The following is a 25,419-nucleotide window of genomic DNA, read 5'->3' as shown; positions in this document are numbered from 1 at the left end:
TCTATTAAGAGTAACCAATCTGGACATCTGTAGCCTTGCAATGAATTTGTCAACCAAGCTAAGCTCTGCCATTTTCAGCTGTAGAAACATGTCAAGCATTGGAACAGGCTGCCTGGGGAAGTGGTTGAGTCAGCATCCCTGGAGGTATTTAAAAGACATGTAGATGTGACTCTCAGGGACATGGTTTAGTGGTGGACTTGGCAGTGCTGGGTTGACAATTGGACTCAATGATCTTTGAGGTCAGTTCGAATCTAAATGATTCTATGATTCTGTTTTTCATTTTTTCCTTTCCACGTGCATTCACATGAGATTTTCAGATTGAATCCAAGCAAGAGTGATCTACCACAAAGATATGCCAAAACTTCCTATAGTGATATTTGATGCCATTTGAGAAACTGGCATTAAAAGGAGCTTTCTGTAGAAGATTACATAAATAGTAACAGGAGATAGAAATCAAGAAGATTCAAATCTAATTCCTGTTGACTCTAAATTATTTTAAAATTAGTTTCACTGTGAAACTTTAATCTCTCATGATGATGAAAATGAAATGAATGCTTAAATGATGCTGCAAGACATTCACAAAATGCAGCCTAATCTGGTAGGCTGTTTAAGTTCTTTGACATGCAAGTTCTGTGGCAGTATACACACACAGAGTAAAATCATATCAAAGTGCTTAAAGCCTGGTTTACAGCTAGACTCTGTCAAGATTGGGTAGCTATTCAAAATCATTCTCACTTGTGGGGCTTATATGACATGCTCAGATTGTATCTAGCCCCACCTAAGGGTCAGGCAAGGAGGAAGTGACCATTCTCCTTCCTCCATCCACTATGTCAGACATCCATGCAGATTATGGGAATGGCAGCTCTGGAAGACTTGTAAAGGACTTAAAATCACATCCTTACCTTGCAGTAAGTCATTTGGTAGGTCTAAAGTGCTCAGAGATGAGGGCTCTTATTTTTGTTGTGCTCCTCAGATGGGATGAGTAAAAGCCCAGCAGCTTCCTGCCATAATTTGCAGAGAAGATTTATGATTCTTAGAGTTCCTCTGCAATTTACCATGCTGCTAGACAGCCGCAGAATGGGAATTTTCAGTTTACAAGTTCACCCATTTCATCTTGGACAGCCTGTAGTTTTGCTCCAGGAGCATGCCTGGATTAGTGCATTCTAAGTAAGAATGTAAACGATGTTTGCCTTTTCTGTGCAAGATTGTACCAAACCTGCTTTCAGTACAGCAGCTCTTCCTGACTGTGTTGAAGAATTCAGTTTAACTACTTGTCTGGATACATTTATATTAAAAGGAAGTATGGTGGTTTCTGAGCTTGTATAGTGGTAATAAAGATAAGAAATGCTAACCCAGGCTAACTGAGGTCAACAAACCTCTTAAAAACTAAATTGTTTAGATGCCAAGTGCTTGCCTTAGAAAGAGCTTTCTCACTACTCTAGAACACCGTGTTACTTTTGGGCATGTTCATAAGTAGTCTGGAGCATTAGAGCTAGCAAATCAAGAGTTTGTATTTTGAAAAACACACCTATTGAAATTCAGAGGGCTGCCTCATAAAGGTTTGGTTTGTGACATAAATGTGTAAACGTAGTAAGAATAATACAAAAGTTCATTACAGATAGTTTTTAGTGTATGATGGAAAGAATGGTCTTGGAAGAACATGGAAGCAAAGTTTTAAATACATTTGTCCAAAGTGATAATGGGGGTAATGGTGGGAAGAATTGACTCTTTTTTGAATACAGTGTTTGGTAGGTTTACACGCAAACACATATGAAACCCAAACAGTTATAAAGGTGTTACTGGAAAACAAAAATGTTTTGACTGGTGAATTGGAATTTTGAGTTAGTGACCAGGTATAATATCAAGATTTTTGTTGGATTCACGTTTTATCAGTAACAATCATCTGAAGCAGAATGCAGTCCTTTTAGTGCAGCCAAGTAACTAAAGAAAAAAGTCCATCAGAGACTGTTCTTAATATTGGTGGGGTGGTGCAAGACTTAACTTGATTTTTTTTTTTTCCCCAAGAGATTTTTTTTACTCTACTTGTACAGTATGGCTCTTTTTATAGTATGGTTTTTAAATTTGAAAATAGCCTATCAGACAAAGTGATTGCAAAAAACTGTATTATAGAACAGTAATGAACTGCATTTGCATTGTAGCAAATGAGGTGCGTAGCACTGCAGTGAAAGATATGCTAGAAATCACACGTGTTTTCATTATTTTTGCTTTTTGTTTAATGTTCCTAATCTTTTTTTCCCCTCATATACAAATTCTCGTCATATAGTGTTTTTACTTGTCAGAAAATTTCTATGTTACAGATTTTCTACCAGAAAGGTGAGATTGTCATTTAGATGATGTTCTTGATTTCTTTCTGGTTTTCTTTGTCCTACACAGTTCCTATTCTTGAATTCTAATTTCTGGCAAAGTTATTTAGGTCTTCATGAAACTACAACACAAGTCAAACTTATGTGGGGCACAAGCTAGTTTTGAATAATGATATGAATGTTGTGAATTCTTACACTGCTTTAATGTTACTTGCTTTATCCCTGCAGGTTTAACATATTTGCTTCACAGAGAGAAAGCACATAGAAACTTATCTTGCAGTGTCAGCTAAAAGTACTTCCTTTGTTCTGTGTCTTTCTGTCTTTGTATTCAGATAAGCCTTATTAGTTCAGGGACATTTAGTTTACGTGGATTAATAAAATTCAGGAAAAGAATTTTCCAGTGAATCTTGAAGGCAGGGCAGAGTACGAATCCGGCTTACTTAGATGCAGAGAATGTTCTGAAAAGAAACATCACCTTATGTTGATGATAATCAGATGTATGTTGTCCTCCAGCTTATTACAGAGTAAATCTCAGCATTTTGCAGTTAGTGTTCTATAAAAAGAATATTATAAAACTTGATTATCTTGTTTTTACAAACAAAGCAATAAGAACACCCTAGTGTCTCAATGTTATTCAGAGAGATGTTGCTTTGTTGGTGGTATAAAAGGTTATTGGGCAGCTGCGGCAGTACAGAGTAGACCAAGCCCATACTCCACTACAACATCTGCATGTAAATTTGTGTGGATTGAGTTGTAGGAGGAATTTTAAAAACAAGAAAAAAAAATAGAAAAACATGCCCCCTTCTTGGTGGTAAATAACAATAAAATATATATCTTCAGTGTAACCAAAATTTTTCTTTGCAATGGTATTTGTTTTATTGTATAATTTGAGGCAGCTAATTTAATTAATTATAATTTGAATAAATTCTAATGCAGCAAAATGCGTAATTCTGTTTCCTATAAAAACCAACAAAAATGAACTTTGTGGAACACACCCAGAACTGGGTTTCATGGAACCTAAATAATCTTAGATATATTGATAGGATGAATGAGTGCAGAAAGCGGCAGGTTGTTGTGACTCCTGTCCCAGGAGGTCTTTTTCTTCAGATCAACTTCCCTTCAGGGCTGCTTGCCTTCAAACATTCACTTGTAAGACCTGACCCTAAAATTTAGGTAGGAATTGCTTGGTGACTAAGCAGTATCATGACAGATTGAAATTCAGATGCCTTTCAAATGCAAAGTGAAATACATCAGAAGGAAGGATTTTAACCATTCTTCCACATTAGCAGGTCTGAAATATCAGAGGAAAAAACTGAGACCAGTGTAAGCAGCTGAAAGGAAATTTCTGTTCAACATCCATCATTAATCAAAACCTATATGAAGAATATGCATGGAGAATGTAAAAGAAAGTAAGATGCTCAACAGACAGAAGACTTTCTCTCACAGAGCCAGCAGGAAAGCAGGGTACTTAATACTCTGTAGTATTTTGCTCAACACTGTAATGAAGATAACATACGGTTATTGGAACTTTTCCAGGTTTTAAGACTGAGAATTGAAACCAGCTAAGCTTAAAAATTGTGTGGAATGCTGGTTTCTTGTTTTGCTTTGTTTAAAATTTTCCTTGTTATGACTATCATTCACTCAAACCATGAAGAAATCAATGTTTACTCTTTCTTGTGCCACGCAGAACCTGAAGCGAGTGGCCGAGACGTGGATGGACGAGTTTGCAGAGTACATTTACCAGCGACGGCCTGAGTACAGACATCTCTCCACTGGTGACATCTCTGCCCAGAAGGAGCTGCGCAGGCACCTCAAGTGTAAAGATTTCAAGTGGTTCATGGCTGCAGTGGCTTGGGATGTCCCCAAATATTACCCTCCTGTGGAGCCTCCACCTGCTGCCTGGGGGGAGGTGAGGAATAGATCAAATTTAAATGAATCTAATGTTTTAGACTGTGGGAAATTAAAATTATTAAATCAGAGTAAATCTGATGGTAAGTAGTGTCATTAAGGAAGTTCACAGTGGTTGAAACAATCCCTGAACTATCCATTAAAATGAGAATCATATCTTAGAACTATCACTGTTGTTTTTGTAATTCATTACAGCTTTGTGTGTACAGGGCATATGATATATGAACAGTGAGGACAAGAATGAGTAAAAAAGTATGTAGCACTCATTACTGCATGTCACAGAAGATTTTAGATTCAGAGAATCACCTTAGTAAAGATGAAGTCACTGCTTGGGGTCTTTTGCATATCCACTGGTATACCTCCTCCTGTCCTTACAAGGACATTTGTGTGCAGATGGAGTTAGGTTTGCTCACATGTGAAATATGACAAGCAAGGCCTGGATACTTTCCTTTTAAAACAACTGATTTTGCTTAGCTGTTCTCTACATTCTGTAGGTGCTGTCATCACTGAGTACCAGTAGCAGTAAAATACAGTTTCTCTATCGATGGATGAGGGGAGGGAGAGACCACAAAAAAAAAAAGCCAATATCTGAGCATCACTCCAGAGCAGGGGCTGAGGAAACAGCCAGATGCAAATCTCCAGCTGTGATCTAAGATGTTCTGCATTCAGACCTCTCTGAAGAGCAGAGATGTAGCAAGTCTTGCTTTGACAGTTTGTTTTGTGTAGAAGAAATGAGAATACAAGGAGTGCCAAGAGACGAAATTGCTTCCTTAGTCACACTGAAAAATTGCTGTGGCCTTTGCCCCCAAGAACTACAGCAGCCTCACTCCATGGATAAGTCGCGTGCAGAGGGCTTTTTCCTCTCACTTCATTAAGATATATAAAGAAGGGTTTACTCTTCCATTGTGTCATGCTACTTTTTAAAAACCCATAGGAATATCTGTACTGTGAGTTCTTGTCTTCTCTGATTTTTTGGGGAGATGTTTTTGAGGCTGTCAGAAGATTAACTTTCATATTTGAAACCAGAGGATGAAGTTGAAACTTTGATCAAAACATTTGGTAAGGTCAGACACAAGTCTGCATATCCCCAGTGGTCAAGACTGGACCATAAATTTCTAAACATAGGTACCTCGACTATTCTCCAGAATTTCATTTTAGAAAGGCAAATCACCTCATAGTGAGATTTTTAAAATAACTTTCTCTGGTATTAGCAATCCTTAATTCTTCTTTATAAGCTATCAGTTACAGATGTTCAAAGAAATCTCCCAATTTATATGTGTCTTTCTGTTTGCTAGTTCTTGGCAGTAATGAATTCCTTTGTTAAAGCTGCTTCTTTTTGGTCCTGCTGCCCTCGCTTTATGAGATTAATGGGCACTGAGAGGTGAGGAATTTATCAGAAGTCAGGCTGGATCAGATTGCTGTGACTTCCACTGTGATCTTCCTTCGCCATCTTTCACATGTGTGCATGGGTGTCCTTGGAGGACGGGGATGAGGAGATGTGTAATTTCTCTGGCCAGCTGGACAATCCTTAATCAAGAGGGTTGAAGAGGAGGTGCTTGTGTTTCAGGTATTCATTCTTTTCACAGCAATATTAATATAATCTCTGCATAAACCCAAGTATTTTTAACAGTAAATCAAAATCATATCCATGGTGTGAAATCTGTGCCTTAAAAGCATTTACTAAGTTCCTAGGAAGGATATGAAGACCAAAGATTTTCTTTATTTAAAACATTATCTAAAATAACAGGAAAAGAACTTTCAGCCCTACTTGACTTGTTTTGCCTGAGACTGTCACATTCCGTGCAGTTTTAATTAATTTGTTGGACCTTGAAAAACCTTGAAGGTCAATGGCAGTGAGAAGCTTAAAGAGGGAAGCAGACTGTAGTGTTACTGCTTTGTAAGAATCACGCAGCTCTAGAAACCTTGCTGATTATACACACCAAGTCTGTGCCAAGACTGAATGTCATTTAGTACCCTCTCTGCTTCCATTTGAAAATACTTTACATCTGCTTGCATATACCAGTCTGAGAAAGAGTAAACAATGAAGTACGCAGAAAGTTTGGCTCTAGTATTTTGATATCTAGCTAGTAAAAGCATGTGGTGTGAAAGCAGGCGTCTCATAAACAGCCTCTGCTCAGCTCCTCTTTTTTTTGCATACACATTTATTTAAAATCTGACTCTTACATTTCTTGAAAAAGTCTGTTTATGCTAGAAAAGAAGGACATTTGGAAAACAAAAAGCAATCTTTTTTACTACACTTGTCATGGCCTTATCTCTTATGTGTATTTGTGCCTTTTGTCCTTGTAGCTGGCAGGGTGTACATACCCTTGATAATCTGTTCTGCCTTGTAACATCTGAAATATGTGCAGCAGGGCAATGTAACAGTGAATCCAGACAGATAAAGGTTAGTGAGACTGTTCTGTGTTTGAGTGAGGTAACTGTACTCTTTTCCAGTGTGGAAAAGAGAAGTTTTCAATTGGGTTTTGTCTTACTCTTTTGATTATACTGGTAAGTCTGGTACCAGTGGAAAACAGTAATACCCATCCCATGCTCTTTCTATGACAGAATAGTTTATTTGTAATATGTATTTGAAGTCCTACTGCCTAAAACAATAGGTGTGAATTGGACACGAGGTATTTTCTTAGGAAGTACTCATGAATCTACAAGCTGTGATCCAGCATGAATATATTGTGCAGATAGCACAGCTTCCAGTATCTTTGAAAACACATTTTACAGTAAATCAATCATATAATATCAGACATTGTCATTTATTTTAGGTTTCATGAGTTCTATAGTCAAGGTGGTGCAAAAAAAATTGTTATACTCAGTCAAAAAGGTATTATTTTAATCTCGGTTTCACTTGCTGTTACATGAACTTCAGTAATTTAATGAGGAAGTGTCTCAGTCACTGCAGCAGTGCTGAGCTGTAGAACCTGAGCGTACTCCTATCTCAGCCCCGAACTCATGGATTTTGCAGAACTGTTTTACAGCACTGACATGAAAATGTCGCACAAAAAGTCAAGTGGCACATTTGAAAAAAGATGAAAGCCTAAGAACACATTAACTCCTATTTCAGTTATTTTCCATTTTTTAGAATGTGTCATCCTCATACCCTTAATGAGTCAATCTGAGCCTAGCAAGTGTCACACAACTGTTGTACAAAAGTGATACAACCCCACCCTGCACAGACTGAGTGCTGCTCAGCTGGACTGTTCAAATCCTTTTATCAGGATCAATGTCACACTGAATAAGAGTCTCGTGTTTCTTCAGTGAGGTTTTTGGCAGTGCTTGACTTCTTTACCTTTGACTTTTTCTTTTTAATGGCTCACACAAAGGATAAATACTTCTAAAATGACTGTGTATCAGTTGACAGGAGAAGTGGCTCACTTTTCCTTATTTGATCCATAGACATTGATGGCCCTTAGGGTTATCTGAGAATGTAAGCAGTGCACTAAAACTGGCTCTAAGTGCTACTCAAACAAAAAAAGTAACATAAATGAATATTTGCTGAAGTATTCTAAGAGTTAAAGGCATTTAAATATTTAAGGCATTAAATCAGATTTAGGGAGAGTACTGTATAAGCTGATAGCACAAGGTGCTTCTGTTGTTACTGTATCCCTAAGGATTGTCCTAACACCATCTCCATAGTCACTGTTCACAGATGACTGTATTGAACATATAGTTGTCTTTAGATCACTACACTTTGCCTCTTTTCTTTGTTTGGCACAGTTCCGTGTCATGATGAGCATGCAGGGCAGCTCCCAGAATCCCTGGGAGTTTGGCTCTCCCTCTGCAGCTCACCCCTCCCTGAAGGCTGCAGTGTACCTGGGTGACAGCCTGGCTCCAGTGCAGGCAGAGCAAGGCTGCAGGAGCCAGGATATCAGCTCCTACCTCAATAGCAAGTCTTACACCAACTCATTTGCCTGGGAAAAGTTGTTGAGTTTTAGAATTATCAAAGAATATTGGTCAGTATAACTGCTGGGCTTAGGAAGCTGTATTCTCTATGCTTCCACACCTCATCTGCTCTCTATAAGGACTACAATGCACACAGTGAGTTAGGATGGCATTTCAAGAGCTAAGTATGTATAATGACTTAGAGAGCATCCTGTGCTTTTGTCAGAATATTAAAGACGGTTTAATTCTGAAACCATCTTTAATATCACCACTAGCCATCCTTGTCAGTCCACACATCGAAGTCCTTGGAAGCATGATTTCCCTGTTCGCTCATCTGCGTGTACAAATGATGGCATGTAAGGCTGAACAAAAAAGTTTTGTATGTAGCAACTCAATGCCCTACCTTCATGGCTGATAAAAATCTGTCTTTTGTCCATCCCTAATCTTACAATTGCACAAATAGAAATTTTGGAAACATGTTAAGATCACTAGCTATTTGTTTTCTAGTTGTAACTCACAACCTCAAAAATCCTAAATCCATTGTGCTGTGTGACTGGAGCCAAGGCAGTTCAAAAGCATATTGGTGTATAAATGAGAAAAAGAAAAAAGCCCTGTGCTTCTGCTTTTTCCTTTGTCTGTGGAAGCATCTTAGGGGATGTGCAGGCTGTGTGGTGCTGATGCTTGGCAGAATGTTCCCCATGGCTCTGGCTCTGGAGTGATGGCTGAGTTCAGTTTCTAGCAACTGCCAAGGCCACACAGAAGCACCGCAGAACAAAAGCACAGACTTGACTGAAATGCCTTATTAAAAGAAAACAAAAAACAAGCCATGACCCCTCTGCAGCTGAAAGGATAAACAAAAAAAGGATGAGCTAACATGTAAGCTGCAAAACAACCAGAGGAAAAACTAACTCAAGCAAACCTTTCAGGAGCAGAGGGAAGAGGGGAGGAAATAAAGAACATGAGACAGATTCCAACAGTGAAGCAACTAAATGTAGCTTCAGCTCAAGCCTTTTCCAGAAACGGACTGAACACATTTGCTGCACAATCCAAATGACAGAGACTGGGATGGAGCAATGCCATCGAGACAAAATGATGAAAGCCTTTTAATGCAATAAGCATTAATTGCATGTGGAGTGTATTCACTGTCATTTTACAATTCTGAATCACATAAATATACCCAATTATTAATGGCAATTGTTAGCAGTTCCATTTTAATTAACTTGCATGCTGTAAGAACTGAACTGATGTATCATTTAATTTTCTATTAGACCAGAAATCTTTTATCTGCACAATGGATATTTAAGTGGATATATTGAGAAATGATTGAGCATTCCAAAAATTTACACTTGGAGAAGGTATTTCACATGAAACTTTAAAAATATGACATTAAATTCTATTCCTCTCATTATTCTTTCCTGCCTCTTTTGCTGGGTGATATGAAAATGAAAGTTGTTGAGAACTAATTACCTTTTATCTTTGTTACTGTGGGGCTGCCCAGTGCTGGATTTCTGTATCTGGTTGTGTGTATGAACAGCTAGTATTTTACCTCACCTTTAGCAACTTTTATTATACTGAAAAAAGAAAAAACATCCTAGGACTGGGCAAGTCCAAAGTTTTTTGGTTTTTTTTTTTAAATGCTTCTCTGAGTTCTGGTGAAGGATCAAAGGTTCTGGAGACAGTTGTTCAAACTGATGCTCCTCCATCTTTTGCCCAGTCTGCAATTTTCTAAGCTAAACAAATGCACCTCTTGAGAGTGACAGTTCTTATATTTTCTTACTACCTGTTGCTTTCCCATCTGTGTAAAACTTTCTTGATCGTGGTTAAAAGATTTGATCCCACTCCTCCAGAATCAGAAAAAAGAGCAGAGTATCTCTGGCATGTGTCTTGCATGCACAAGGATTTCCCTTCCTTGCAAGATTTTGTGCAATGCTGAGTTTTCCATCCTTAGGGTGTGTGTGAGGTATGCATTAGCAATGTGTACATTTGTCTGGCATATTGTGGCAACAGTAGTGACTTCTCAAGTTTTTTTTCATGAAAAAGCATAAATGACTACTCAATTATATTTCCATTCAGCATCTATCTTTCTTTTAAGAAAGGATTGAAGTAGCATCCAGAATGTCAAAATATGCACCTGCTTTCTCTACATTAGACATTTAGAATTTGTATGTGTTTCCATGCACTTTGATTAGTCAGTTTCTGTTTATCTCATTGAAAAGGTAAGTGTTTTTAAGGAATCATTTTCATTATGGAGGTGTCTAAAGGATTTTTAACTAGTCCAGCTAAGGTACTTAAGGACAAATGTGCACAGATTTGCAACGCCAAGTTAGGATTTTGATCATTTTGCTGGCAGTGGGCAAATCTAGTTTTCAACCCAATGTTTCCAAGAAAATCTACATGTCAGCAGTAGTATATAACTGATATGATTGATAGTCACAGATTAATTATTACTCAGTTGCTTCAGCCTCAAGAACAAGATTTTCCTTTTAAGAACAAGTTACTCTGCAATGTTTGTAGCAGGCATGCAGGAGGAACCTCCATGGGTAAGCATAGGTTTCAGTACAGATTTGTTAAGTACTTTTTAAAAGCCTAAGTTTCAGTGCAGATTTGTTAAGTGCTTTTTAATTTTATGCACTTCAGGGAGTAATGTGTGACCTTATCTACAGTGGTGTTACTGTGTCAAAGTAAGAGCATGGATTGGAGCAGGACATGCCTGAATTTTTAATGCATGCTGAATGCTCCCGTGCCTGGGAAAGACTCATGCAGAAATCAGTTCCTTCTAATACTGTTGATCTCTCTTGTTCTCATAGCAGTAAGACAAGCTTCGAACTTCTCAGACTCCTTTTCTCTTAGGGTTTTTTTTTTTGTTTGTTTGTTTTGGTGGGTTTGGTTTGGGTTTTTTGGGGGTTTTGTGGGGGTTTTTTGTGTCTTTTTTTTTTTTTTTGTGGGAGTGGTGGGGTTTTTTTGTTTGGTTTTTGGTGTTTTGTGTTTTTTTGGTTTTTTGTGGGTTTTTTGGTAAAGATATTTCATAAGACCTACCTTTCATTTGTTAAGCAGAATATTTCAAACTTTGCTTCTTCTGAAGCTGCTCCTAAAAAGAGTAGTTCATTCCAGGACGTGGCTCTCTAACCTGTAAAAATAATTCTTACCAGTTTTATGTAACTGATGGTCAATCTCAAGTTCTTCAAAGCTAAACTCCTAACCTGGGATCAATTCTGCTGCCCAGTTTAATGTTGCTGCTTGGTTTTGCAGATTCGAAACGTGGCAGCCAACCTGTGTGTAGACAGCAAACACGGAGCTACGGGGACTGAGCTGAGGCTGGACATCTGTGTGAAGGATGGCTCAGAACGAACATGGTCACATGAACAGGTATTTTAATGGAAAGAGAAAACCAGGGTAGCATTGTTGCTTCCCTTTCCCAGTTTTTAAGCATTTTCTGAGAGCTTCTCTTTTTCTTAAGGTGAAATGAAGTGTAGTAATAATTTTTTAATTTTTACTGACCTTAATGGCTTTTACAAAGTACTCATTATCATAACATCAGAAATTCCAACAGCCACTTGGACTGTCTTCATTTCCAAAAGGAATTGCAATGCCCAGAGAGGTTTTTGAGACCCCCATTCTCCCCCACTGTGTCATGAAAGCACATTTGTTTTGGTTGAGTTACCTGAAAAACATTTTAACTATAGTACCAGGCCTTTTACAGCTCCAGTCATTGTCTGTTTTTATGCTTTTATCTCAATACACAGTTATATTTTTAACAAATATCAGGCATAAGTGAGATAAATAGGTAAAAGCAACCAAAAAGGCATTTCAAAAGACCAGGAATTATAAAGACTCTAAAAAAGCTTTTATTTAGATTGGTTAGGTAGAAAACTATTAGTTCTCTGGAGTATGGAGGAAAAGAGCTCCAGTTTTTACTGATTGTGAGTGCCATAAGAAAGGGATCATGACTTACAGGCCGTGGGTTTTGCCAGTGTGAACAAGGAGAATCTGGATGAAAAGTACAACCTAATCGTTTATTAGCAAATTTAGTGAGCGAGTTTTTCACAGGAAAAGGTCCCAGACTGGTAAAAGTTCCTAATGCTGAGGAGAAAAATTGACCTGGCAGTCACACATGACACTTTGTGAAAACTTAAAAGCTGAGGAGAGAGGAGTTCTGAGGGGTATTTGAAGTGCTGAGGTCGAACAAACTGTGCTCTGAGGATACTGAGAAATGCAGGAGGAGAGCTGCCAGTGCATGAAACCGAGAAGCTGAAGGATTATCTCAATTTAGGTAAGTGCCAACATGGCAAAAAAGGAAGTTGCTGAAAGACTTCTTCGGATAGCTACCAAAGATACTGCACAGGAATAAGGTGCCAAGAAGACTAGATAAATATCGTTCCATTTTGTTTCTGAAAGACATACAGTAATTCAAGGAGTTAATTGAAGGAGGTTGTATGGTCCAGACTAGACCCATCACAGTGTTCTCTGGCTTTAAAGTCTGCCAAGCTCCAAACCCTCCTCAAGAAGGGAGGGGGGAATGCTGAGCCTGGCAGATATGAGAAAATAGTAAAAAACGTTGGATGAAAAGGTGAGAGAAGAAAAGAATGTTGGCAGAGCAAAGGGAGACTTGAAATATCCTTTGAAAGAGTAAAAAACTGGAACAAAGGGGAAAAGACAGGAGAGGAAAAGGATGTTAGGGAGGAATCCATGTTTCAGCGTACTCCAGGGTGCTCAGCGTTCGGGATCAGACTGGCTCTAAAGGTCTTACTCCGGGCTAAGGACACACGGTGACTTCATTAGAATCAGTAGGTGAAGCTAGCACGACGGGAGTTCAAACAGCCAGCTCCTCAGATCCCAGAAGCAGAGCTGGGAAGCCTCAAGCACTTCGGTGCTCGGCGTGTGCCCCATGTGCGGCACGAATCGTCTCAGCCTCGCTGGTGGGGAGCACGGCACTCTGGAACTCCCGGAGTGCGTGGCGAACTTGCCGGGAGCTCCTCGTCCGTGCGGCTGCGGTGCGGCAGGCGGGCGGCAGGGGGCAGCGCGGCCCAGCGCAACGGGCCCGCCGCGGGACCGCCGCCCTCGGGGCAGCGCCCGTGGGGCCTGACACCCTCCGGGCCTGACACCCTCGGGGCAGCGCCCGTGGGGCCTGACACCCTCCGGGCCTGACACTCTCGGGGCAGCGCCCGTGGGGCCTGACACCCTCCGGGCCTGACACCCTCCGGGCCTGACACCCTCGGGGCAGCGCCCGTGGGGCCTGACACCCTCCGGGCCTGACACCCTCGGGGCCTGTCACTCTCAGGGCAGCGCCCGTCACGGGCAGTGCCCATCACGGCCTTCACCCCCTCAGGGCCAGCCCTGCGCTACTGTCACACTCGTCTGTGGGGCGTCAAACCCCAGGCCAGCCTCACCAGAGCTCCTCTACCTTCTTTATATCTCACAGAATTTGTCACCCCTGTGAGTTCACCTGTAGAAACTACCAGTATTAATTAAAGTATCAAGTATTTTATTGTCATGTTTCAAGTAGCATGGACTGATGCTGAGCTGCGTTTGTAACTTCTGGTATAAATTTACAGAGTGGCAAGCTGTAGTAGCTTAATGTGACTAGTGCAACAGGCATCAGTGCCAGAGAGAGATGATCCTTTGTGCCACTTGATTCATGTCATGTTACCAGGGCAGGAATTAAACACCGACAGTCTCAGCCATCGTGCCAGGGGCACAGCCCTTTAGCAGACCCCGGTAGAGGAAGACAACCTTCCACCTCCGGGCTGGGCAAGCCACAGTCAAAAGATTCATGGAGTGCTTGCAGACTTTCTGGCAAACAGGAGATAGGTGAGAAGTGAGGCTGTGTCACTGTGGTTTCTGGACATTTTCCCAAAATTAAGGACCAGAGGCAAAGAAAATAGATGAGAGGATATGTCATGGCACTGCATTCTTCTATCTCTGTCTGCCCAAAACTAGCTTTTGGCTTCAGGGGAAACTGAGGCTCTGCTGGACCGATAACCATCAGCAAAGAAAAATGGCAGGTATCACTGCCTCTTAACAAGTTCCCCAGCCTTGCCAGGGAATGGGTGGATAGGCACTATCTCTAATACGGCTCAGCAAGTGCCCAGCTCTTTCTTCTCTACTTGGATGTATAGTTCAATTCAGAGGCCAGCTCTGAAATGTGGCATTTCATCTTTGGATAGGGGTACATATTGTCCCCTTAAGTGTAATGGCACAGTCAAAGCACAGCACCAGCTGACGGACCCCAGCCAGACAGTGAGTAATTGAGCGACGTTGCCAGGCTGGAAAGCATTAATGGCATCAAAAGGTCCTTTGTCTGTAGACAGTCCCAGGCCAATGGCTCTATCAGGCAATCATTCTTCAGGCCCTGTGCCAATTATAAATGAAGCTGGAAAGCTGTATTTCCCAGTTGCTGGATGACAGGGCTCGGCTACATAAAAAGGCAAAGCCTAAGGGCTGAGGGGTTGCTTGATTGCAAATGCAGGGGATGGGGCTGTGTTTTACAGACTCTGGTGTGAGAGAAGGCAAAGGAAAAGAATGAGGATCAACTGAGCCAGGACAGAGTGTTTCTTGGGTCCAGCAGGAAACAATGAACAGCAACCCATGCATTGCAGGTGAAGAATCAGCCTGCTGTTCATTAATAATGTGTCTGGGAATTTTGTGCAGCCTTGTTTCAAATCAACAAGCAGTCAGAAATGAATGAAGCACAAAAAGGGTACAAAAAGACTCGGCCATTTCTTGTAAAATCTGACACAGTTTGTTCCTAACAAAGGAACAATGAAATCCAAAGTGACAAGTGGTGGCAGAGCAGAACATTACATACTCTGGGCTCCAGTATTGTTGGACATTAGCAGTGGAGAGATAATATTTATATTGGCCAGATTCAGTGTTAATTAGGGGAAAATTGCTGTTTGAAAGAGGAAAGCTTAAAATGATGAGATTGGAAAGACCTTCATGTTGTGTCTGTAATTGCATGATCCTAATGCTAATATGGTATATAGAGAAGTATAAACTTTTTTTTTTCTGATTTTTTTTCTCTTCTCTCTCTTAATCTTAAAACTGAGCTCTTCTCCCTAACAAGGTTGGTTTTATAATAATACCCCTAAGGAGAAGACATACCTGTTGATTTAAAAATAAAACTGTCTTAAAAAAACCTGGAGGATAAAGAAGGAAGAAAAGGAATCTAAGCTCATCTAAACATTGAGATCTAGTATTACATAGATCCTGGTTTTCAGTGGAAGGGAATAAACCCCCCCTACTGTTATTATGTCTTGACCTGCAAACAGGACACAGCCCTGGCAGTCTTCAGAAACCAGAGGAGTAGAAAGAGCAAAGGGATAGTCTGGATCAGTATGATCTGATTTAAAGGCTGGCTTGAGCTCTTTCAGGTGTACTGATGCATTCAATGGGGTAGTAGTCCTTAGGCCAAGGTCCAGGGAGCAGCAAGAATTGGTCCCTCAGCTCACCACTCATGCACAGAATGAGAAATATGGTGAGCCACCCACTGGGAAAGACGAGGATGGTCCTAAAATAGGATCTCTCTCTGCAGTAGTAGCAGTGAGAGTGAGAATATCACAGAAGCGCTGTTCCACACTATTCCTCTAGGTATTTGTTATTCATCACTTTGAACTCTAGGTTTATTGCATGTCTGTGGAAAGGTAAAGGATAAGATGAAGAAAATGGCTTTTGCTGGCTTTTCGTTAAAGGAAAATTGTCTCAGGCTTCCCTTTTCCTGAAGAAACAGCAGTGTAGTTTTTTCTGTACCAAATCTTACTTCTGTGTTTGCTTGTGAAATGGTAAGTTATTGTAGGGAGTCCATGATGATGCTTCAAAGAAGCGTGAATAAAAGTGGGAAAAGATTTAACCTTTTGAAAAGCAGAAATTGCTTTGAAAATGAGGTTAAAGCTGCCCACCACATTTTTGTGCAGATAAATGCACTCTGGGAGATGGAAGAAATAAGCCGGATACAGAGACAGATTAAGAAAACACTCTCTAGAAAACCTATAATGCAGATGTAAATAGGGAGTAATAGCAGCTAACAGAGAGAACAAGGGCTTACAATAAGACACAGGAAAAAAATATATATGCTTGTATTTAGGGCCTGCATGCCAAGAAAGACAGTAAAACCTTTCAAGTGTGGTATTCAGAGGGTGGTACAGCATTGAAGAAGCAATATTTTAAGAGATGTTTCTTTTAGGAAGACCATGGAAAGAAGATAACTATAGCAATGAAAAGGTTAAAACCTGGGAACCACTACAGAATTGTTCAGGATCAGAACCCCATGATATTTATTAAACTTCAATTTGTAGCTGGTTCTATCAGGGAATGTACACACTGGAGGAGCAGGGTGCAAGATAAGGGCCAAGAGGAAGCAGAGATGAGATGCTGGAGACAGTCTGAACTCAGTATGGGGAGCTACTTCTCTGGATAACGAGCCTGTGTGCAGTTCCACATGAGCCATCTCAGCTGAACAGTTTCTACTAGCAAAGTTTGCTCATTTAAAAAGAGCTTCACTTTCTCAGTGTTACGTTCCTTTTTTTTTTTCCTATGGCAAATCAAAAGTCATGCAGAAAGCCAAAGAATAGCGCTCACTCAAAAAAAGAAAAGAAAAAAAAAAAAAAGAGAGAAAAGAACCTCACAGCTCTTGACAGTGCTTCTAGGTAGTAATTTACAGCCTGCAACTTCTTTTCTGCAAGGATCGGTCCATGGAAAGGAAAATGCACTCCACGTCTTTAAATTTGATGCTGTCAGACCTGTCACCTTCATCTGATGATTGAAAGACTGCAGTGTCACAGCATCACTTCAGACAGCTGGTGTCTAATTGAGAAGGATTCCTCTATTAACTGTGACCCTCCGTGACTCCTCTCAGGCAGTGAAAAAAGGGCTTTGACAAGCTGCCTGTAGCTCACAGGTTTCACAGTAGAAAGATGAAGATCATTTAGCATGTGTTGTTTGAGGAAGAAAGACAGTTGAGAGAGGCTATGATAACAGTGTCTCCTATAAACAGAAGGAAACTGCTCATTAAACATAGGAAAGGGGCTGTGATGGGAAGATCTCTCTGGGCAGCTTGTTCAGACCCAAATGAGAGCTAAAGGAACATCACTGGCAGTGGCTTTCTGAGTCCTAGGTGGCTGAAATCCTAGTGCACACAGGTGCTGCTTTAACTGGGGTAACTAAAGGCTTTAATACAGCATATCCCCTCTCCTCTCTGCAGTACTGTGTCATTAGAGTTTTTTACTTCCCTGACATTGGGACTGTGCCTTCCTGGGGTATATTCTACATGACCACTGATGCACTTTAATTAAGGCAGTTGGCATCACTGAATCGTACAGAGGCAGGTCCTCCTTCAGCCGGCGTCTGGGGTATGTGAAAAGTGAATTCTGCATTAAGCTTTGTGTATTATTTTAAACGTTTTTCACTAATAATATATCACTGTGTTGTCTGATTGTTCTTCCAGCTCTTCACCTTTGGCTGGAGAGAAGACATCCGCCCTGGGGAGCCACTTCACACCAGGAAGTTCTGCTTCGATGCCATCTCGCACAGTAGCCCTGTCACACTGTATGACTGTCACGGGATGAAGGGAAACCAGCACTGGAGCTATAGGAAGGTCAGAGTCACTGTGGGGCATCTCAGAGGTTCAGACCATCTTGAGTCTGTATTGAGCACAGGCTTGTGCTTTCGCATCAAAGAAGTTGTGGTTTAAAATCCACCGCATCCTGTTCCAATTTAAATTTGTGGAAAAATCTCTAGAATATGTTCCTTTTGAGCATTCAGATATTTAGGTCAAATTTAAATGAAAATGGATCTGATCCAGCTCAGAGGGTGGCTGTATTGGATCTGTTCCCTGAAAGGTGTTTTGCCATTCTGGCACTTCAAGATGCTTGTGTCATTTTAACAGAGGCAGTGTTGGAAATATTTTCATCCAATGTGACAGCAGCAAGACATTCTGCTCATGAGTTAAATGTACTTTACTACATTTTAAAGATTATAAGTGGCAGAAAAATCTCACTCAAAAACCAAAACAAACAAACAAACAAAAAGTACCAAAAAAAAACCCCAAAAAACCAAACCCACCCAATATTAAAAGCACTGCTGTAAGCCCAAAGGAGGCAGGAGTTTATAAACTAAAGATAAGCAGCTTAGACACTGCTTTGATCTGCTGAATTTCAGCCTGTTTTTATAAATTACTGGAAACAGGAGGTCAAGCCAGAAACTGTCAGAGCTTCAGTTGTGGTAAAAAGTCCTGGTAATGCTACTGATTTGTTACTGTTGTTGTTGTTAGGGTTTTTTAATGGTTTATCAGCAAGTTGCCTTGATTAAAGATTTCACTAATAAGCTCTGTGTTCCATTCAGCATAAGGATTTCTCTGGAGTGCTGAAGATTTCTCTCATATATGGTTCAGTTTACTTTGACCATTGTGCCTTTCCCTTCACCTTGTTTAAGCTGAGGCCAAAATACCAGGAATTGGTCTTTGCCAGAAAAACCTCAATATTGTTCTATAGTTTAAATATATATATAGCAGAAAATTAATTCAGAGCCATTAAAAATAGCTTTCTCCTGATGCTTTTTTTCTGAGTGCCTACTTATTAGCTTGTGGCTTTTTACCTTATTTATGTTGCAAATCAAGGTCCACTATAAGGTTTTCCAGAAATGTAATCCCTTTGATGCTGAGATATTACTTGTAAGAAAGTTAGATTGTGTGGGGCAGATATTTAGAGGATATAAATTGTGGTGGCTGTATTGCTGCCTATCTGACTTTATAATGCTGTAATAATCCCTTCCTGCTTCAAAACCCTTCCAATTTATCTTTTTGCCTAGCCAAGCTGCAAATCAAAAAGTGCTTGTACCTTTAGCACTTCATTGTTGCTTAATATAGTCAGTTCATAAGACAAAATGCAGGTCTGGAGCGACTCTGTAAGGCTCATCACCTTTGATGAGGACAGAATATAGCAGTTACCTAAAAAAAAGACATTTTGAAAAAATACACAGTGTAAGTTTTATTGAATTCTCTGCACAGCTTCATTTTTAATTTCCAGGAGGCTGACAGGGCTCATATAAAAATTCTCAATGCAAGACAGGCATTTTCATCTCAGAAACACCACAAAGTTTTGTTATGATGGAAGTACTGACACATTCTTAACTGTAATCCCAACCTGACAAGCAAGATGGTCAATTTGCATAAACCTTCAAGTTAAGAAACTGCATTGGAATAACAGAACTATATGGACATGGTTTTCTTTAAGTTTAACTTTAATTTGCTACACAATAAGTATTTCTTAATGTTTCCTGTAGTCTGTTTCCTCAGATAAAGGGCAGATTTATATTAGAGATTTCTGGTAGTACAGCTATACCTCCAAAAACCTTGTACGTGATATAATCCTTTTCCAGTTTGAAAGCATCTTGGCAATGGAACTTTTAGTGTTTTCCCCCCTATAAAACAAAAACTGATCTGTACTAGGGTCCTTTACGTAGGGAACGGTATGCTACTGAATCTGCACCCTAAATAAATAAGAAGAATAATGTGGCTAAGAAAGAAGTGTTTCCTTTTAAAAAATAGAGTGCAGCTCAGCTACTCTGTTCTATTCTCTGCACCACTTACAGACCCTGTAGCTTCCTAATGGTCATGTATCCATCATGCCAAAAATTCCTCTCATGCTTTAGCAGAAATTACCTTGCTTGTCAATATCTGATGCCTAATATGAAGCATTTCTTAGCATGCTGTCATATTATGTCTATAAAACTAGAAGATAAGAGGTTTTTATTCATTTAAAGATGAGTCTCTTCTCATGATCATTCACATCCTTGAGCCACTGATAAAAAGTTACGGCTGTGAAGCGATTACAAAGTGCTGCAAATGCAATTTGAAGCCAGGCTCTATTTTCAGATTCCATACTCTTGTATCATAGAAATCTTAACAACCTGGTTTTGGATCCTGGTGAATAAAAAACAGCTTAAATATTTTAGTGGCAAGTAGAATACATTAATATTTTACTTTGGGTAAGGAGTGCTCTTCTGGAAAAAATGTACAGCCTATCCCCATTATGTGTGCTTTGCTTCTCATTGCAGTGCAGTCTCAGAGCGTGCAAACCACGTTCTTCTCAGATAAATGAAGCCAAAACCACCACTAATAAACGTGTCAAAAGCTGTTCTTATTCCCATACTGCTTCAACTACATCTGGGCAGCTATTTGAAAGTCTCATAAGTCTGAAATATTAAGTAATCAATTTTCTTAGGACCAATCTGAAATACTGGTCTACAGCCAAGTATACCTTTGAGAAAACCCTATAAGAAGCAATGGAGCAGAATAAATCCAAGCAGTACCACAAACATTGCTGCGGGTTGTAAAGAGAAGAATGTGAGTAATGCCAGGACAAAAAATATTGGCACAATATTGGAGCAATGTAAGATATTATATTGATGAATGTAAATAACCTGTAATTATTAGATATTTGGGAGAATGGCTTTAGCTTCCCAAGCTAAAGCCATTTCTTTGTCTCTGATATTCCTAAGCATGCCAAAGCCAATGATGAGCAGTGCCTACATATTTCTGTTCCTCATAGTGAAGGAATATGGCTCTGGTTTTCAATGTAGCGTCATTCTGGATTGACAGGTAGTGCACTGATTCTGATAAAGTATGATTCAATTTGTGTGCCACAGGCCCACTACTGCTATTTGTAGAGTAGAAGTATCCAAGAGAGGGCTGATTTAGTAGGTCTCTAAAAAGAAACAATTGTGCAAAATCAATTTCATTATATGGTAATTTTACCCTGAGCCTAGTGATTATGATAGGTGCTAGTCTGACAGCATCAAAAACTGTGCCCAGAAGACGGGGGTTTCCTCATGGTCTCTGACAGCTGCAGGGACAAACTGTAAGAGTCTGTTCACTCATCACTCAGGAGGTGCCTAGATTATTCCCTCAGACAGACAAAGACGTCAGTAGTCATAGTGGCTTTTATCATATGGACATCAGTCCTGGTGAAGCTGCACTAGAGCTACCAACTAATTTCAGATAAACTACCACAGCTGATAATGGCTTCCAGTTGCTCTTGACATTGGCCATAGTTACAGCAGTGACCTATAAGAAATGAAAGGCTCTGTGTGTCATTACCAACCACCCTGAACTGTCGAGACCAATTATCGTATGGAGGCGTTTTGCCTTCTGCAAATAATCTTCAGGCTTTCCTTCATGCAGAAGGGAAAAAAAAATCTGCTGTTTTCAGATGTTAGAATTGTCTCCACAAGAGTGCTTGTGGTTTCTCAATACCGGTGTAAAGAGGAATTTATGTATTTCTCTTGTAAAGCTCTTCTCTGGAATGCACGCAGCCGTTACCCCTTGAAGTCCTGAACCTGTTTCCACTGAAATGCAGTGGAAGATAAGACCACCAGGCTTCGACTTTAAATCAGCATAAGCTTGAGATGATAAATTAATAGGCCTCTATAGCTAAGTCAGCCAGAAGTTTTTCCAGAGTGGTAACTCTGTCTCTATTCCTAAAAGACACTCTTCTTTCCTAATAACCAGACTCTCTAACTAAAAGCACCAGTAATGCTTCACTCAAAAGTTTCCTGCCTGTGATATTTCTTTAAGAAAGACTGCTGGCTTTCTGAAAAGGCTGGAGTGTTTTTTGTAGCAAGCTTTTTGTGCTGAAGCTGTTTCCTTTCCTCTTGTACCAGCTATCTTATTAAAGCTTCTAGTATTCCAGCTCTGGCTTCCTAATGGCTGGCCCTCATGCCTATACTGCAAGGAAAACCATATGCCCCCTTTCTTCAAAGTCCCACATCAAGCAGGGTGGCCACAGCACAGTCACCGTGTCCTGGTTTTGGGCAGTGCCACTCTATCAAGCTCTTACTAGTACAGGAGGTGCTGGCAAGGTGCAGATGGGTGCCTGCACTACCCCCATAGGGTGCCTGGCAGTTCTTGCAGGTCCACCTCATCCTAGCAGGGACGCAGTAGCCCTTTGTACACAGTACAGTTACCCCCTTCTTGCAAGCTGAAGTATCCTGCCTGCTCTCCTTGTAGAACATGAGAGAAAGGTCTCTACTTATTTGGTTTGTGCCTGTCAGTTTTGATGGCATCCCTCTGAATTTCAGTCTGGTGGGGCAGTGTGTTCTTCATCCACTGGTTTTGGGGAAAGGCCAGTGCTGAAGGTAAAACAGTGTGAAAGGCAAATGTAATATCATCCCTCTCATCCAGAGCACAAGGTACTTTTGACTTGGTTCTTCGTCGCATATATTAATTTTAAAAAGAGGCATTGTACTTTACCATTTCTTCACAAACCACAAATCAATGAATTTAATCTTTCTAAATTAAGGAAAAAAAACCTTTATTTTTCAAAGCAGTTTTAAATAGCTGCTGTTTCTGTTTGTTTCTGTACATTTGTTTTGAATGCAGGGCGTTTTTAAAGGGAAGGTTTTATGATTGTTGCTCAGCACCCAGAGTACTTGCCTGAGTTTTTAATCAATTGCAATTTGACAAGTAGGGATTTTTTGTGTCTCAAAAACTGGGCAAGCAGGCACGTCCTGGATTAGTATTAAAATACCATCAGGGCATCATCAGCATGGAGGGGAAAAGCCTGAATATGGTTTACCAAGAGTAATCTGAAATTTATTTCAACAGATGCAGTATAGTCCCTGGAAGCTTTCAAACCATCTAATGACTCTCACATCTGTCTTTCTCAAAACACTTGCCTACATGAACTAAGTATATTGAAACTACCCAACTCACCACCTGCTCAACTGAGTAGTTTCTGCTTTCACAAAGATTCACATCAGGTTACTTAATATTCACTCCAGTTTTGTGAAGTAAAATTAATAAAACTAATCATCGTAAATATGCTCTTTGAAGCAACTTAATCCATGCTTACCCTCCCAAAATCTCCATATGAAGCTAAATCAGTGTTAGGATTTCCATTTTATTAGGAGAGAGAGCGTATTTCAGTGGCTGGTCTTAGTAAGGCCACAGGCACTGAATGGGATGAGAACATCAATCCTGTGTCCATCTGTCCCCCACTTCAGTTAATAATTCATTTCTAATATCTTCACCAAGTTGAAGATTTTACAGCTCCCCCTGCCAAGAAACACAACACTGTCAAGAGCAAGACTTTGCTGAAAAAAATCCAAACAAATCCATTTTTCGGGTTTAGACGTTTAAATGGGCTCCAAGCAAATACATGGTATGCAAGGATATTAAAAGACATTATATTTTTTTCAGTATATTATGCAGTTGTTAGTCAAGGACCAAATTATGTCTCCCTCTTTCTTGAATCCCCACTTTCATAAAGGATAATAGCCCAAGAGAAGAAAACACTCCATTCTCTACAGCTTTCTAATAATAGCTGTTGTTATTACACAGGGTTAGTGCACAGAGACCACAAAATCATTTCAAAAAGGGCTGTTCTAATACATGTTCTGTAAAATTAGAACACTTCCAATGATTTGGCATTTGCTACTTAATTCTATTTTTTTTTCATTCCTGTAGGACAAAACTTTGTTCCATCCGGTAAGCAGCAGCTGCATAGATTGCAACCCAGCTGAGAAGAAGATTTTCATGAACAGATGTGATCCTTTATCTGAAACTCAACAGTGGATTTTTGAACATATTAATATGACCGTTTTAGAAAAATTTAACAGCAAGGCCAATTCCTAGAAGGAAAAAAAAAAAAAAAAAAAAAAAAAAAAAAAACGGAAAAAATGAACACACCTATTTACGTACAGACTGCAGACTACAATTTTGCCAGCATCTGGGTCAAAGGAGTCAGGAATTAAATTTCCTAGATCCAGGAAATCTGTTCTGAGGATTAAGAAAATGCCACAGCAAGAGCCAGCAGGCTGTCCTTGTGGATATACAGTATCTGGAGAATTTGGCCCAGAGCCTCACCGGATGCTGCTGAGACCTTCAGGCTGAAAATTCCCTTGCTGGTCAAGGGAAAAACTTTGTTTAAAAACTGTTTAAAAGTACTCCGAGTTAATAAAATAAAACAAAACTCTAGAGTTTCTCAGGTCAAATCCTGCTGTAGTGAGTAGCTCAGAACAGACACTCTGATTTGGGATGGGTTTATGGTGTGCATGATGCCTACAGGAACCTGAAGAAATCCCAGGTTTTAGAATTAAACATGCTGGTAGAAGAATAATGATGTCCCAGCATTCTCTAGACAAGATATATGTTCTGTTGACATTCTTTTAATAAAAGATTGGGTTAAGCAGGTTTAACCCTCAGAACTGCTGCAATTAATTTTAAATACCTCCCTTTTACATTCCATTCATTACCAAAATAGGAATGGTAGAAATCTTAGGGTCTAGAATTACACTGTAGTGAAGCATGAAATAAACTGTATGGTTCTGCCCTCACATTTTCCCCCTTCAGGAAAAATAAAGCAAAGCAATCAAATTTCTATATATGATATATTTAGCAATTGTGATTCAAATCCCATTGTCACACAAGGTGAGGGTTTTTTTTTTAGTGACAAATATAACAGCAGCAGCTGCAGCATAATGGAAGGCTTGTGGAATATCTGTCTTTTTTAAAGGTAGAATCTTTACCAACATATAAATTAAATTGAAAATAGGCTGGGGAAAAATTCAGGAGGAGAGTGGGAAATAATTGCATACTGCATGCTAAACTAGGTTAGTCAAATTAATACTGGTGTGCTGCCATCACATAAAAGGATGTTGACTCCCTGCAGTGCAGCTTAAAAGATCTTGCAGTGCTCCTGACACAGAGGAGTGGAGAGAAAAATTGACATCAAATCACTTGGGTGGTTTCGGAGTTTTTGAAATCTATTTGGAAATCATGTGAACTTTCTAGAGTGGGCAAGTGAATGATATTGTAGATGTCATGGGGGAGGAAACAAGAACTGCAAGCAAGTCACACATTACATTATTTTGGTAGTTTAGGCACAGCCACCATTCAGGGTAACACAGACTTCCATCACACTGATGATCATGATGATGATCATGATGGTTTCCTCACACCTATTAAGCTGTTGGAGAGAGGCCTCTAAAGCATTTTAGGAAGGGTGTCTATGGTTCTTCTTAGTTCATACTGATGTGTGGAACATGACTGATAACTTTGAGATTGTTCAAGGTAAGAGTGAGTATAAATTTATATCAAGTAAATATGTGGCTTTTGCTTGAAAGATGAATTTACAGATGAAGGCACCATAAATGCAGATAGATCACATTCTCTGTGCTGTAACTCCTTTCAGGTTCCAAAAATAACATTTGTAATTAAGTTGCTTATTTTGATTGCTGGCGAGGTGGCTGACTAACCAAAATACTGATGTGCAATCTACCCTGTTTTAAGGGAGTGGAGTGA

At 39.8% G+C, this 25,419-nt stretch overlaps 1 protein-coding gene across 1 annotated transcript in view; it reads left to right on the top strand.

The window, feature by feature from the left end:
• The window catches only part of GALNTL6 (polypeptide N-acetylgalactosaminyltransferase like 6), a 431,613-nt gene extending 407,045 nt beyond the window's left edge, over positions 1 to 24,568 (top strand). The window contains exons 9-12 of the mRNA XM_066317598.1: positions 4,012 to 4,233; positions 11,376 to 11,492; positions 17,566 to 17,715; positions 23,584 to 24,568. Of these exons, the coding sequence (XP_066173695.1) occupies positions 4,012 to 4,233; positions 11,376 to 11,492; positions 17,566 to 17,715; positions 23,584 to 23,751 (657 nt within the window). The 3' untranslated portion in view covers positions 23,752 to 24,568. The remainder of the gene's footprint in view (positions 1 to 4,011; positions 4,234 to 11,375; positions 11,493 to 17,565; positions 17,716 to 23,583) is intronic.
• The last annotated feature ends 851 nt before the right edge of the window (positions 24,569 to 25,419 follow it).

The sequence above is a fragment of the Sylvia atricapilla genome, chromosome 4 (assembly GCF_009819655.1).
Source record: "Sylvia atricapilla isolate bSylAtr1 chromosome 4, bSylAtr1.pri, whole genome shotgun sequence".
NCBI lineage: Eukaryota > Metazoa > Chordata > Aves > Passeriformes > Sylviidae > Sylvia > Sylvia atricapilla.
This window is presented reverse-complemented; position numbering and strand designations above follow the sequence as displayed.